Source organism: Leucoraja erinacea, chromosome 20, assembly GCF_028641065.1.
Source record: "Leucoraja erinacea ecotype New England chromosome 20, Leri_hhj_1, whole genome shotgun sequence".
In the NCBI taxonomy this organism is placed as follows: domain Eukaryota; kingdom Metazoa; phylum Chordata; class Chondrichthyes; order Rajiformes; family Rajidae; genus Leucoraja; species Leucoraja erinaceus.
In genome coordinates this window covers 4,335,157-4,351,186 of record NC_073396.1, presented here as the reverse complement: position 1 = coordinate 4,351,186, position 16,030 = coordinate 4,335,157, and the positions used below count along the sequence as shown (strand labels likewise).

Genomic DNA, 16,030 nt, shown 5'->3' with positions numbered 1-16,030 from the left:
TCTCTTGGTCTTGTACAACCTCTGTAAGGTCACTTCTCACCACCCTCCATTCCAAGGTAGGAGTAAAGTCCTAGCCTGAGATGTAATATTTAAACACGTTGGAGTCTAGGAATCCTTGACTGTGGGGCTATTTTCTTGTTTCTGATTGCAGTGCAGTGAGCCTGATTCGCTCAGCAGGCGAGAGACCACGATTCCTCATTGCCAAGTCAGACTTCCTCATTGCTGAAAAGATCAGTGCTTCGTCCTGTTAGTTCTCAGGTATTGGACATTACCTCATCATCCTTTCATGTTTCAGTGATACGTGGTTGACAAATGGCAGTGAAGAATTGTATTGTAGCTGTTCCCCTGCTTTCCCTCCTAGGATGTTACAAGTTTATACAAAGTAATTTCTCCAAAAAAAAAAATCATTTTTGTCCAAATATGATTTAAAAACCAGCAACCACAAAAGGCTCAAAATCACCTCAAATCATTAAGAGATTATTTTTTTAAATGCCACATATGAAAATTTAAGTGGTGTCCTAAATATACCAATGCTCTCCACCTGATAATAATTGTAAAATGGAGGTTAGTAAAGGCCAAGCAAATGTCACATGTGTGATCAGAGATTCCATTTATTTTTAATGTTACTCGAGATCTAACTGGATGCAGTTGAAACTTTGATTCCCGAGTTCTGCCGAAGAAAAATTAAGATTTAAACTAATAAAGGTCATGTGATTGAAGTGGGCCATTCGGCCCATCAAATCTACTCCACCATTCAATCATGGCTCTGCTACCTCTCGCTCCTAACCCTATTCTCCTGGCTTCTCCCCATAAGCCCTGACACCCGCGCTAATCTAGAATTTATCTATCTGCTGTAAAAATATCCATTCACTTGGCCTCGACAGCCTTCTGTGGCAAGAAACAAAGGAAAAATTAACTCTGACAATAAGAGTTGTAGACCATGCCCCTTAAGACTACACTAGTATCAGCTTTCTGATTTCAATCAGAGGGTTGTGGATTTCTGCCCACTGTTGGATTTGCATAGACGAGGCTGATAGCTGGGTCCATTAAATATAGCACATCATTCAGCAAAGTGTCTTTCAGTTAGCTACCCATTCTACACTGCTGCACTAATTTAATATTCCCCAAGAACCTCGAACAATTACTGTTTTAAAAACCTAGGAACATGTTCAAGAAAGTATTTTCCTACATTTGTAAATGTCGGTCAATTTTAGTACAAGTATCCTGACAAAATCCAACGTTGAATAAAGTTGGGACTGACTGGAATCTGGTTTCACCAAGAACTTTCTCCATCATAGCAATTGGCTCAGGTGCCCAATCCATGCTGTGCTGATCAATGAAACCAAATCTTCAATTATTATGTAAATTAATATGTTAGACCAAAGATATATTTAAAAATTGCTGCTTTAAGAACCTCTTAAATATTAGACAAATGAGCCTGGCTGCTTGGGTTATATCTTTGATTGGTGTAATATTTGCATGTAATCTATAGGGTTTTACTGATGTAGGAGCAAATCCCTATCAATACTCTAACGGAGCAAGTTAGTCAGCCAGGGCCAAAGTGGGAAATGCTCCAGTGAGTCTGTACCACATTTAATGGTTGCTCCAACATTAGACTACATGTTTTGTAAAACATAAAGTCAATTGTACATTTAAGGGCCTGTCCCACCTTCACGACCACTGACGGGTTTGCCCTTGACTCGTACTCGCAGCATGGTCGTCACAAGGTCGTAGGAAGTCATAGTTAGGTCGTAGCAGGCCGTGATTCTAGTTGTGGGTACTCGTGGCATCAAGTAGGTCAGGGCGTTTTTCTAGCCTGATGAATAATGTCCACGCATAAAAAAGGTCGTGAAAGTGGGTCAGGCCCTTTACTAGTATAACGATAGAATTAAAATTCTTATACATTAACATAATGCCAATTTATGGCACCTGACAATAGTAATTTTAAAATGCATTTTACTTAAATAAATGTAGATAATTACAAGATTTATGTTACTGTTTTAAATCAAATTCAATCTCTCTCCCCTCAGCCCTAAATCTGTTAGTGTGGGGCTTCAACTAGAATAAACCCTCCTGCCACAACAGTTGAAGTAGGATAGACGTGTTAAGAATCCTATATAAAGTGATACTTTACCATATGTGAGGTGTGCAGAGGTAACACATGCATTCATTTTAAAGAGTACTTGCAAAGTTTCTCCCTGTCAAAACAAAATATCAGCAGTGTTAAAGAGAAGATGCTGAAAATATCCAGCAGACCAGGCTGCATCGATGGACAGAGAGTTTACTTCTCAGGTCAATGGCTTTTCTATGTAAATTTCAGCAGGTACAATTAAGATTTGGCAGCACAAGTTTTGAGGGACACTGTTAGAGACTCTTTGCTTCTGGAATTCAAACCTTTGCCCTTCATTTGATGAGATTGTTCTGACAGCTGGCACCTACTGGATGGGCCAAATGGTCAACATCTATGTCTGTCTAAAGCAAATGAGAGAAATTAGAAGACTGAGATTAATTCTCAGGACATGAGTGCAGTCAGAGAGGTGCTGTGTGCTGGAGCTGAGTAAACATAGAAACATGGAAAAATAGGTGCAGCAGTCCGCCATTCAATATGATCGTGGCTGATCATCTAAAAATCAGTATCCCGTTCCGGCTTTTCCCCCATATCCCTTGATTCCTTTAGCCCTAAGAGCAACTCTCTCTTGATTGCTCTTGTTGCCAAGTCATCAGGTCAGCCCACCTTTAACAGAATCAAAACAATTAGATGGCTATTCGGTTCACTGATATTAGTTGGCTCGCGGTGTGTACACAATGTCACAGATTACAGATACAACATGGAAACAGGCCCTTCAGCCCACACTGACCAAGAAACATAATTCTATGTAATCCCACTTTCTCATCTACTCCCAATACACGAGGGGCAATTTACAGAAGCCAATTAACCTACAAACCCACACATCTTTGGGATGTGGGGAGAAACCAGAGGAAACCCACGCAGTTACTGGGAGAACATGCAAACTCTGCACAGACAGGTGTTGAGTCAAGATAGAACCTTGTCTCTGGTGCTGTGAGGCAGTAGCTCTATCTGCTGTGCCATTGTGTTGCCCCTATGACAATGTTTGTCAGTTTGCCCACAAAGTACCAGTAGTTGTACTGCAATTCATTTTACATGAGGTTTGAGAGATAACTCTCTTCACATCTGTTCTTGGATGTGCCAATAGGCTCTGTCCAAGAAACTGCTTCTTAAAATATTGCCAGAAATTTGAGAATTGCATAAGATGTTGGGGGCTTTGGCCAAACAGAAAAATTACATGACCCACCCCCACATCCCATTGGGAATATGACTGTTGTGGGCAGGAACACAGACCATGTTAAACAATCATCTTGTCTTATTCTTAAAGATCTTTTTTAACTTTTGACTTCAACTTTTAATGTTTTGTACTTAGTTTAGAACTATTATGCTGACGCGGTGGTGGTCTAGGCTTTGAGTATTCTTATAAATAAATTCCACACCCACTGCTCTGTGTTCAGATGGTCAAACACAAGACAAAGCTGCTTAAAGTTAACAAACACAAGACAGATAGCTGCTTAAAGTTAATACAGGAAGCAGAGATTTAATTTAGAGTTATTTTTAGAACATTGCCACGTAGACACTGTCAGTTTTAAAATAAAATATGCAATTACCCTCTTTCCTCTAAAAAAAAATTAGATGTTTCAATCAGATAATGAGCCTGAAGTAAACACAAAATGCTGGAGTAACTCAGCAGGTTAGGTAGGCAGCATCTCTGGAGGAATAGGCTAGGTGGTGTTTTGGGTCAGGACCCTTCTTCAAATGGTTGCTGACCAAAAACGTCATCTATTCTTTTCCTCCAGGGATGCTGCCCGACCCGCTGAGTTACTCCAGTAGTTTGTGTCTATCTTTGATATATATCAGCGTCTGCAGTTTTTTGTGTCGACATTGAAGTTAGACAGCAGGTGTCGATGACAGCTAAATGTAAAAGAACAAAGGGACATTAGTGTTAATGTGAATATATAACTGTAATTCTACAGAATTAGTTTTAAGTCGCATTACTATTTTATATTTAATCTCACGAACAATTCATCCAAAGACGGCATGTTCTGCAGATAATCAAGTGCCATAAGTTAAATTCATCAAGGATGCAATTTACATTTTTGATCACCAATCTCATTCCAAAGCTGGATAGTTGACAGACTGATAAATTATCAAAATTAAAACTCTCAGGCAATGAGTAGGTTGTTAACAAGACTGATCTCATTGAGTTTTGAATTTGTGAAGCGCTTATCAAAACTGTTTTAAAACACACCCACTACACTTTCAATAGTTTTTTGCAATTCAAGGTTTGTCAGTATTATGATACTAATTATACCTCCATTATTAAATGTTAATATATGTATTGTTCAAATAATATATTTTGTAACTTAATGACATAGGAATGTTCAGAATATATTTCAAATATAAGCTATAAATGTATACATTTCTGAAAAATTATATGCAAAATAAAAACTACTTTTCATGGATTCATCAGCATCTTTTATTCATAATAAGTATTACTTTTATTCAGTGGGATCATCGCTATGTAGTTACCCACAGAGCTATTGCAGGATGAAAAAGATCAGAGGGCGCTAGTCGGTACTCGGTTACCATTCATGACCAAGATCTGGGAGTGCAGAGGCAATGCAGTAGGTCTCAGTTCCCCTTAAGGATGTAAAGTAGAAATCAATATTCCTACTCTTGTAAACATTATACTGACCTTGGCTGCTAAGAGTGCAATCAGTACAGGATGGTATGCACGTTCTTCCGCCTGTTCCTACTGACAAGTTGACCATTGAAACTTCATCAGAATTCAGACCTAAACATACAGGTGAGGTTCCCAAGGAAACGTATGCACTTGTAACCAAAGGCATGACAAATGGGTTTGGTGGGGGTGGCAGTGTTGATAGAAAAGAGAAAATCAACCTTGTGAGAAAACTCTGCGCAAACCTGCAGGTCAGAAGCCCTCATTAGACTTTAGAGTGAAAGCATTTCAAACAAGGAAACAAATTGTAATTTGGCTGTTAAGTATAATTCCCTTCCAAAAAGCAACAAGGCCAAGATATGGAATGTACGTGATCTTGATACTGATGTGATTTTTGATGCCCGATTTTGCAGGTCGACTCAAATGATATCCTTCATAAGCACTTCACATTTAGCCTGTGAATCACGTTTAAGGAGTAATCATTTATAATAAAGGAACAGGTGTATGGTACAAATTAACAATATGTAACCTCACTGAAAAATACAAACGGTATAAAAGTGGATGGCCATGCATCAATAATCTGCACTTACAGAGCAACACTAGTGCCCTTTTTAAATGCTGGGTCTAATTGCAGAGAAGAAAAAGTAACCTTGTTAGAGCAGACTTCATGAGTTCACCAAGAATACAGCCACGTGAAGGCTTCACTGACACTAACTCAAATTATGAAAGTCTAACAGAAATTGTTTATTTCTCAATTATCTTGCAAATTCTCTCAGGCTGTAATAGTAATTAACCATTGATTGCACAGAAATATATAATTAAATTCTCATTTTGCACGCACGGACAAATTGCATCAATCACATGCTTATGTGTATAATGTTTCTTGAATACACACCAACTAATTGAGGGTGATTAAACTGAGACTGCAAATGGCAGCAATTTCCAGTGTTCCTTCGAGATGTGGGATGTGTTCATCTAGCTATTTTTGGCTCTCTTATATTTAATAAAAGAAACTGCAGGATGAATAGATTTGAAAACATAAATGGGTGACCTAAATCTATATTTATGATACGTGCTTTTTAAATTCGGAACATCCAATTACGATTCTGACACAATTTAAAAAATATATATTTTAAGTGTCAAATGGAAATCTTTCACAATTTAAAAAGAACTGTGAACCAGACAGAAACAAAGGGCATGTCAACTTGTTAAACACACACACACTGCCTTTCACTCCACAACTTTGAAAAGTTGGCATCCCTGTTACTAGACATTTTGAAGAACTCAAAGACCATGTAAACAATTGACTTACTTGGAAAGGAAACACACACGCACACACAGACACACACACACACAGACACAAACGTTAATATGGCCAAAGATAGACACAAATTGCTGGAGTAACTGAGCGGGACAGGCAGCATCTTTGGACAGAAGGAATGGGTGATGTTTCGGGTCAAGACTCTTCTTCAGACTGTCGCACTGAGTTAATCCAGCATTTTGTGTTTATCTTCGGTATAAATGTCCAAATGTCCTATGCAGGGAATCCGGGTCCTGGATTTCTCTGCAGCACCTTGCTAATAGTCTGCATGGTAAGGGGCAGTGAAGCGTTTGTATCTTTGTACCACCGTGGGCTGGCAATGTCTGCAGAGGGTCCCAGTATGAGCTGTGCTACATTTGGAGCTTTCAGCAGGTTGTTGAGTTCATTGGCACGGGCCAGGATTTCCTGAATATCATCCTCGCTGTACAAGGAGGAAATCAAAGCGCTCCGGACAAATGGACGCATCTTGGACAGGAACAGGGAGACCCTGGAGAGAAAGTAAACCCCTGGGTGAGTGAAGATTTTTTTTTCCTCGGCTTACTGAACAAAAACAAATGGTTTCATCACAAAATCGTCACAAACCAACATTTTCCTTCCCAGCTCACCCATCCCTCCTTCCCCATCCCAGCTCTCCCACAGCCCACTGTCTCCGCCCCTTCCTTTCTTCCCCCCACCCCCGAACATCATTCTGAAGGGTCTCAACCCAAAACGTCACCTATTCCTTCGCTCCATAGATGCTGCCTGTCCCGCTGAGTTTCTCCAGCTTTTTTTGTCTACCTTTTCCTTCAAAAAAAAACTTTAAGTGCAAATAAACATCATCTCTGTGACGAACTGGTAAAGACATCCATCAACTCCAAAACAAGATGTGTATCAGCAAGTTAAACCTTCCTTCAATAAACCCATTATGAAGTTATGTTACTGAAGTTATTTTCATGCCTTTGTTTGTTTGTGTTATGGTAAATTGTAAAGGGGAATAACCAATTAAAATGAACTTGATGTGGCCAGTTAGTTGAGGCATTACTGCACATGGCCATACACAAACATAATTCATTTATAACATTCAAAAGGGATGAAATGAATATGTTTACATTTATAAATCTAAAGAAAGGTTCAGAATATAACTCCACTTGAGATATCTGAGCTATTAACCTAAAATTGACATTAGGGGTTTGCTACTGAAATGGCATCTGTCCATTCCTTCCACAGATGCTGCCTGAGGTGCTGAGTTCCTCCAGCACTTTGTGTTTTTTTTCCCCATGATTCCAGCATCTGTAGTTTCTTGTGTTCTGTTTCTCTGTTTATTTTCCCAGAATCTGGAATATTTTCCCTTCAAGTATTATTCTGATCCATTTTTGAAAATCACTGCTCCACACCGCTCACCTATAGCATATTCCACATCATAACAACCTGCTGCACAAATAAATCCATCATCCCCCCCCCCCCCCCCCCCCCCCCCCCCCTCTAGATGAGACACAAAAAGCTGGAGTAACTCGGTGGGACAGGCAGCATCTCTGGAGAGACGGAATGGGTGATGTTTCGGGTCAAGACCCTTCACCTCCCCTCTATTTGTTTACGCCTGCAGACTTTACCAGGAGATACAAGGAACTGCAGCTGCTGTCTTATACAGTCAGAAGAAGGGTCCCGACCCCATGTTCCCTAGAGATGCTGCCCGACCCACCAAGTAACTCCAGGACTTTCTCTCTCTCTTTGGTTATTGCTTCAGCTGCCAGTGCAAACACTTTCTTCTTATTTAAAACATAATGTAACCGTCAAAATAGCTGTGCATTGCTGATTAAATCATTCTAACTTGGAGAATAACTCCCACCACCCCATTCTTTCTGCTCTCGACAAGAACCGGAGAGTGTACCTGGGGATCAGGTCTTGGCTTCGAGACGCTAATTTTGCCAGCGTTGTCATGAGAACGGTGATAACCCGAGGTGAGAACTTGAAGATGCCCGTGGAGGATCGCAGCTGAATCATCTCAAACAGCACGGCTTCCAGGGCTTCAAAGAACTTGGTGATCTGTTCGACCGTGCAGCGCCTGTCATAAGACAAGGACAGGTACTCTCCTATGGCCCAGACCTAAAAGTACAAAACCAAGAGAGATCTCAGGGGAAACGTATTCACTCAGAGGGTAGTCTGTACCGGGAATGAGCTGCTAGAGAAAGCTATAGGAGTAGACAATAGACAATAGGTGCAGGAGTAGACCATTCGGCCCTTCAAGCCAGCACCGCCATTCACTGTGATCATGGTTGATCATTCAGTACCCAGTTCCTGCCTTCTCCCCATATCCCCTGACTCCGCTATCTTTAAGAGCCCTAACTAACTCTCTCTTGAAAGCATCCAGAGAATTGGCCTCCACCACCTTCGGCAGAGAATTCCACAGATTCACAACTCTCTGGGTAAAGAATTAACCTTGTGAACCTACGCTGCACTCCCTCAATAGCAAGAATGTCCTTCATTAAATTTGGAGACCAAAACTGCACACAATACTCCAGGTGTGGTCTCACTAGTGCCCTGCACAACTGCAGAAGGACCTCTTTGCTCCTATACTCAACTCCTCTTGTTATGAAGGCCAACATGCCATTAGCTTTCTTCACTGCCTGCTGTACCTGCATGCTTACTTTCAGTGAGTGATACAATTATGGATTTAAAAAAACCATTTGGACAGATATCTAGGTATGACGGGTTGAGGGCTAGGAGTTAAATTTAGGCAACATGTGGACAGCACAGCGGTGCAGCAGTGGAGTTGGTGTCTTACAGCGGCAGGAACCGGGTTTAATCCCGACTACGACGCTCTCCGTATGGAGTTTGTGATTGTGTGGGTTTTCTCCAGGTGCTCCGGTTTCCTCCCACACATTAAAGACATGCAAGTAGGTTAATTGGCTTTGGTAAAATTATCCCTGGAGTGTAGGATAGAACTAGTGTACGGGGTGATCACTGGTTGGCACAAACTCGGTGGGCCGAATGGTCTGTTTCTGCACTCTGTTCTGTATCTCTAAAGTCTAAAGTAAAGTAGGACTAGTCCCGTATTCCAACTTAGTCGGCACAAACAAGGTGGGCTGAAGGGCCTGTTTCCATGCTCTACAGCTCTGTGAATCTACGTTGAGCTTTCTCAATTGGCACCAACACAGCTGCTTGTTGGGAAGTCACTGACGTGAATATTTAGCTCTGCTCTTCCCTCACCTGTCTATGTTCTCCAGCCTGACCTGCTGAGTTACTCCAGCACTTTGTGTGTTTGTTCTAGTTTGTGAAGGACAGCTGTAGACTGGGAGGATGTGCTGAGGAGACATTGCAGCCCAGAGGACATTAAAGGCACTGCTCATCCTAACGTGCTCTAGTTTTACATTATGACATGCTCTGGTCAGATGTGCAGGAAGGAACTGCAGATGCTGGTTAAAACCAAAGGTAGACACAAAAGGCTGGAGTAATAGCCCTGTCCCACTGTACGAGTTCATTCCAAGAGCTCTCCCGAGTTAAAAAAAAATCAAACTCGTGGTAAGCATGGAGAATGAACGTAACGGGTACGTCGGAGCTCGGGGGCGTCTCATAGCGGCTCATAACGCTAACGGCAGGTACTCGGGGAGACTCGCTAACGGCAGGTAAACACGGGAAGACTTGTGAAGATTTTTCAACATGTTGAAAAATGTCCACGAGAGCCCCGAGTACCGACGAGTGGCCATTACCGTAAATCTCCGAGTTCGAATCGAGGGCAAACTCGGGAGAACTCTTGGAATGAACTAGTACCGTGGGACAGGGGTTTTACTCAGACAGCCAGATAGCATCTCTGGAGAAAAGGAATAGGTGATGTTTCAGGTCGACTCTGAAGAAGGGCCATGACCCTAAAATATCACCTAGTCCTTTTCTCCAGAGATGCTATCTGACCCACTGAGTTACTCCAGCGTTTTGTGTCTATGCTCTGGTCAACGAGTGATTTTGCCCCCTGTAGTTCCTTACCACATGAATGAAGAAGCCCTCTTTATTTTTGATATTGCTGACTGTTCCACAGAAGTCCAGCAGCTCTTTGGACTGTTCCACAATGAGAGCTGGGTGCCGTTTACAAAGCACCATCAACTGGGAACTGAATACCCTGTGGAAAAGGAGAGAGAGAGAGAGAGAGAGAAAAATAAACAATAGCCCAGTTATACCTGTAGATGTGATAATGAATCCTGATGTAATGAAACCTTTACCTGACGGATCATGACGTTCCCAAATGTCACATTTGCTAAGTCACATGTTTATTGTGCAGTATTTTAATGCAAGTCATTTGAGAATCCAAATACTTAACGCCTGCTCATTATTTAGTCATACAGTCACAGGAAACACACAGTAAGGGAACAGACCATGCCGACCATCGATCACCCATTCACACAAGTTCTATGTGATCCCACTTTCTCATCCACTCCCTACACACTAGGAGCAATTTACAGAAGCCAATTAACCTGCAAACCCACAGGTCAAAATCCTGGAACATGGAGGGGGCTTTCAGCACACAGGCTCCAGCTGTTCACAAAGGTGAACTGCTGGCTTTTTACTGCCATTTGATGCCTTTGTGTTAGATATCCACCATCGGTAGTTTTATTTTATTTTGAAGCATTCTAAATCCCAACCACCACACAGACCAGCGTCAGCCCCAGGTCCTGCTCACCGTTGAACTTCAGCCTTGAAGTCAGGGATGTCGTACAGAAGGCTGCTTCGCTCCAGAATGACCAGAGCCAGCTGGTTAATCAGTGGTCCGTCTGCAAACTGAGAGCAGGGAGAAAGTTCACTCAATGCCCGGCCATTACAATGTATTCATGAGAAAGCAGGAACATGGGCGAGGCATTGATGACAACAGTTTGATTCAGTCTCTCAATTCTGTTTGCCCAGAACACAAAATAACATCAATAAATTATCGGCACGAGTCAAAAATGTTCCTAGGGGAAATAGAATCGAGGAGCTGCAGATGCTGGTTTATATCACAGATAGACACAGTGTTGGAGTCACTCAGTGGGTCAGGCAGCATCTCTGGAGAAAAGGGATGGATGATGTTTTGGGTCGGGACCCTTCTCCAGACTTCCTAACCATATCTTGAAGACCAAACTTTTCCGGAACTCCATAGCAATGGTTAATTATGTTGTTGGAAAGTGGAGAGAAACCTCTCCGTTGCCGGAAGCAACAGGTAGGGTTAACAGCAAGCAAGTGACAAGAGGAATGGTAATAGACAACAGGAGTAGGCCATTCGGCCCTTCGAGCCAGCACCACCATTCAATGTGATCATGGCTGATCATCCCCAATCAGTACCCCGTTCCTGCCTTCTCCCCATATCCCCTGACTCCGCTATCTTTAAGAACCCTATCTAGCTGACTCTTGAAAGTATCCAGTGAACCGGCCTGCACCGCCCTCTGAGGCAGAGAATTCCACACACTCACAACTCTCTGTGAGAAAAAGTGTTTCCTCGTCTCCGTTCTAAATGGCTTACCCCTTATTCTTAAATAATACTCATAATATTATGAGTATTAAACAATAATACTCATAATAATCTTATATATTTCAATAAGATCCCCTCTCATCCTAAACTCCAGAGTATACAAGCCCAGCTGCTCCATTCTCTCAGCATATGACAGTCCCGCCATCCCAGGAATTAACCTTGTAAACCTATGCTGCACTACCTCAATAGCAAGAATGTCCTTCCACAAATTAGGGGACCAAAACTGCACACAATACTCCAGGTGTGGTCTCATGCATCTGGCTGCCAGGTTACACTAAAGCTGACCAGCCGGAGGCTTAATGAAAACCAAGCAGGGATCATAAACAGATGCTTAGCCCAGGTTAACTCAGTTCTTCAACAGAAAACAATTAGGAGAGGAGGAAATGCTGTGGATTATAACATTAAGATTGAAGAAAGGTCAGCTCACTGTCCAGCTGCTTATGTACGTCAGAGGTTTAAGCCTTGCAGTGTTAAATCAAAGTTTAGCTGAATATGCAACTTAAATTTGAGCATCCTTTCTCAACAACCATCTGTGGAGAATGCTGCACGTTTATGCCAAGATCCATCGCTATAACGAGCGCACGTTTGTACATCAAATTGTGGCGTTAGCCTGGTGCTTATTAATTAGTTTTGAGGTGAATGGATTTGGTTTGAGGCAAGAACACTGACTCACTGCCATTACAGGATTTGTTTTCATTCATTGCCTCTACATGCCCCGACAAGGCTGGTATTTATTAGCCACGTTCCTACAACACAAGTTTGATAAACCTATTTGAGAGGTGAGTTAAAGTCAGCTGTGATGGAAAGGGACTGGTGTGTTGGAGAAGGATGTGTTGGATGCAGAGACTGATGGGCTGAAGGATCTGTGTCTGTGCTGCATGATGCTGTGACTCTGTGACTGAGACGGGTGGGGACCTGGGGAACTCTGTTCTATTTGGAGAGGGAGGCAAGAACAGATATGGGGGAAACGGAGGAGATACGGGTGAAGGTTTTCCCACAAGGTTCGACATTATTCTCCAACATTTCCGCCACCTTCAATGTGATCCCACCACTGTAATAACACTAGTTACATCTTCTGCTTCCCACACCCTTTTGCTTTAAGCAGGGACTTTTCTCTCAGTACCTCCTTGGGTCACCCACCCCCTCCCCATCCAACTCTTCCCCCTGCCCAAGCACAGGAGACGTAACACATGTCCCTTCAGCTCCTCCCTCACATCCGCCCAGCCGTCATTCCAGGCGAGAAAAAACGATTCCCACATCTTTTCCAACCTCATCTATTGCTTCCGATGTGGCCTCTGTTTCACTGAAATAACTTTCTCAATTGGAGTTAGTGCAGCGGGGTGAACTGAGCAATAACAATAGATAATAGGTGCAGGAATAAACCATTCGGCCCTTCGAGCCAGCACTGCTGTGTCGAAGGCAATGGATGAAACAATGTTTTGGTACCTGAGTGACGACTTTGAAGTAAACCTGCAACAGGATGGGAACCGTCTGAGCGCACTGTACGACTCTAGGCCGCCTCGCCATGTCCGAGAGAACCTCGTGAAGCTGGCTCAATCTGTGTAGGGAAAAGTATCCAAGAGACACGAGTGTTTTATGTCCATGTGTCCCAAAACATTCTTACTTGCAACAATGCAACAGTTATGTAAAGATAGTACTCTGTAAAACCCGTAATAAACAACAAAAGAAAGTTTGTTCACAGCTAGATGGTGGATGGATGGATAGAAACAAATAAACAAACAATCAGTACAGAGGAAACATGGAAACATAGAAATTAGGTGCAAGAGTAGGCCATTCGGCCCTTCGAGCCTGCACCGCCATTTAATATGATCATGGCTGATCATCCAACTCAGTATCCCGTACCTGCCTTCTCTCCATACCCTCTGATCCCCTTAGCCACAAGGGCCACATCTAACTCCCTCTTAAATATAGCCAAGGAACTGGCCTCAACTACCCTCTGTGGCAGAGTTCCAGAGATTCACCACTCTCTGTGTGAAAAAAGTTTTTCTCATCTCGGTTTTAAAGGATTTCCCCTTTATCCTTAAGCTGTGACCCCTGGAAGGAACAGCTCCGCAGTCACAGGGTCATACAGCACGGACACAGACCCTTCAGCCCACCATGTCCATGACGATCCTCACGTCACTAATCCCATGTACCAACACTTGGTCTTTATCCTGCTCTATCTCAGCTGTTCAAGTGCTCGTGCAGATATGTTTTCCGTGCAGTGGGAATGCCTGCAGTTCCCCAGCAGTGTTCCACGCTGCAACCACTCTCGCAGTCACGTGGAAACAGTCCCTCCAGTCCAACTTGCCCATGCCAACAAATATGCATCTGCACCAGTCCCATCTGCCCACAGTTAGCCCATATCCCTCTAAACCCTTCCTATACATGTACCTGACAAATGTCTTTTAAATGTGGTTATAGTACCAGCCTCAACTACCTCCTCTGGCAGCTTGTTCCATACACCCACCACCATCTAAGTGAAAAAGTGAGCCCTCAGGGTTTTCTCCTCTCACCTTAATCCCATCTCCTCTGGTTCTTGAGTCCCCTACTCTGTATAAAACCCTATCTACTCCCCTCATGATTTTATACACCTCTATAAGAGGAGCTCTCAGCCTCCTGAACTCCAAGGAATAAAGTCCTAGCCTGCCCAACCCTTCCATATAGCTCAGGAGAGGTTGGACAAACTTGGATGATTTTCCCTGGAGTGTCAGGGGTTGAAGGGAGACTTGATAGAAGTATGTGAGGCATAGATGAGGTAGACAGTCAGAACCTCTCCCCGCCCCCCAAGGTGGAAATGCCAAAGATTAGTGGGTATAGCTTTGTCAGAGATTAAAATATATGGACCCCACTGTGTGTAAATGTAGAAGCACCTTAAAGGATGAAAGTGTAAAGGAGATGTGTGGGGCAAGTTATTTTTCATAGAGTAGTGAGTGCCTGGAACGTACTGCCATGGGTGGTGGTGCAGGCAGATAAAATAATGGCATTTAAGAGGCATTTCGATAGATATGGATATACAGGGAATGGAGGGATATTGATCACGTACAGGCAGAGGAGATTAATTTAACTTGGCATCTTGTTTGGCAGAGACATTGTGGGCCAAAGGGCCTGGACCGTTCTCTGTACTAGTTTGCTTTGTGTACCTGTCGATAGTATCGCCTGTTCCCGACTCCACACGGAGGATGTAAAAAAACATGCTCCTGTAGTATGGATGTAGGAATGCCTCTGCCGAGCTCCACACCTTTCTGCCTTGGTCAACCATCAGCTTCTCTGTCACTGAAGAGCACACTGCCCTAGAGGATAAAAAACAAATCATCTGAACATGAACGAACATTCAAACTCAAGGTCCGTAACATGACAGACGGGGAACTAGACATGAATCAGTAGACAATAGGAGCAGGAGTAGGCCATTCGGCCCTTCGAGCCAGCACCGCCATTCAATATGATCATGGCTGATCATCCCCAATCAGTACCCCGTTCCTGCCATCTCCCCAACTCCGCTATTTTTAAAGAGTCCTATCTAGCTCTCTCTTGAAAGCATCCAGAGAACCTGCCTCCACCGCCCTCTGAGGCAGAGAATTCCACAGACTCACCACTCTCTGTGAGAAAAGGTGTTTCCTCGTCTCTGTTCTAAATGACTTACTCCTTATTCTTAAACTGTGGCCCCTGGTTCTGGACTCCCCCAACACCGGGAACATGTTTCCTGCCTCTAGTCACAGAATTTGCAGAAACCATTCTGGATCTGCTCTCGGCATAGAATTCATATTTAGTATTTTCTAAAATGTTGGCACATATCAATATTAATATGATCAGTGGTTCGTCATTGGTCCACTGTCAAGGACATTACTAACTGAATTTAATATTTATATTATGGTGCCTCGTTTCATTGAGCACGTGCGCAGTCCGCCAAGGCCTGCTGGATCTCCCGGTTGCTAACCATTTTGACTCCCCTCTTCCTCTACTGACCTTTCTGTCCTGGGCCACATCTGTTGCCAGAGCGAGGCCACACGCTATCTAGAGGAACAGTGGTGTAGCGGTAGAGTTGCTGCCTTACAGCACTTGCAGTGCCGGATCGATCCCGGCTACGGGTGCTGTCTTTAAGGTGTTTGTACGTTCTCCCTGTGACCGCGTGGGTTTTCTCCGAGATCTTCGATTTCCTCCCGCACTCCATAGACGTACAGGTTTGTAGGTTAATTGGCTTAGTGTATGTGTAAATTGTCCCTAGCGTGTGTAGGATATTGTTAACGTGCGGGGAACACTGGTCAGTGCGGACTCGGTGGGCTGAAGGGCCTGTTTCCGTGCTGTATCTCTAAACTAAACTAAAGCACCTCATATTCCACTTGGATAGTTTGCAACCAAACAGTTTAAAAATTAAATTCTCCAATTTTAGGTAACCTCTAACCTTCTTCCTGGCCCCCCCCCCCCCCCCCCGTTCCCAACCTCACAACAGTTCAATCCTTTTCCTCCCCCTTCAACACCTTCCTTCCT

General features: G+C 43.3%; 2 protein-coding genes across 3 annotated transcripts in view; one reads left to right on the top strand and one right to left on the bottom strand.

The window, feature by feature from the left end:
• LOC129706651 (ras-associating and dilute domain-containing protein-like) overlaps positions 1-4,629 on the top strand; it is a 46,618-nt gene extending 41,989 nt beyond the window's left edge. Inside the window, 1 exon segment of the mRNA XM_055651033.1 lies at positions 152-4,629. Coding sequence (XP_055507008.1) covers positions 152-251 — 100 coding nt within the window. The 3' untranslated portion in view covers positions 252-4,629.
• The window catches only part of ap5z1 (adaptor related protein complex 5 subunit zeta 1), a 39,262-nt gene that overhangs the window by 6,868 nt on the left and 16,364 nt on the right, over positions 1-16,030 (bottom strand). The window contains exons 12-17 of one of the 2 annotated variants that reach the window (XM_055651034.1): positions 14,686-14,835; positions 12,989-13,100; positions 10,721-10,818; positions 10,030-10,162; positions 7,940-8,154; positions 5,867-6,559 (exon numbers count right to left, since the gene is read on the bottom strand). In XM_055651034.1, coding sequence (XP_055507009.1) covers positions 6,286-6,559; positions 7,940-8,154; positions 10,030-10,162; positions 10,721-10,818; positions 12,989-13,100; positions 14,686-14,835 — 982 coding nt within the window. In that variant the 3' untranslated portion in view covers positions 5,867-6,285. Of the gene's footprint in view, positions 1-5,866; positions 6,560-7,939; positions 8,155-10,029; positions 10,163-10,720; positions 10,819-12,988; positions 13,101-14,685; positions 14,836-16,030 lie in introns of those variants that run through there. The other variant, XM_055651035.1, reaches the window with a different exon arrangement.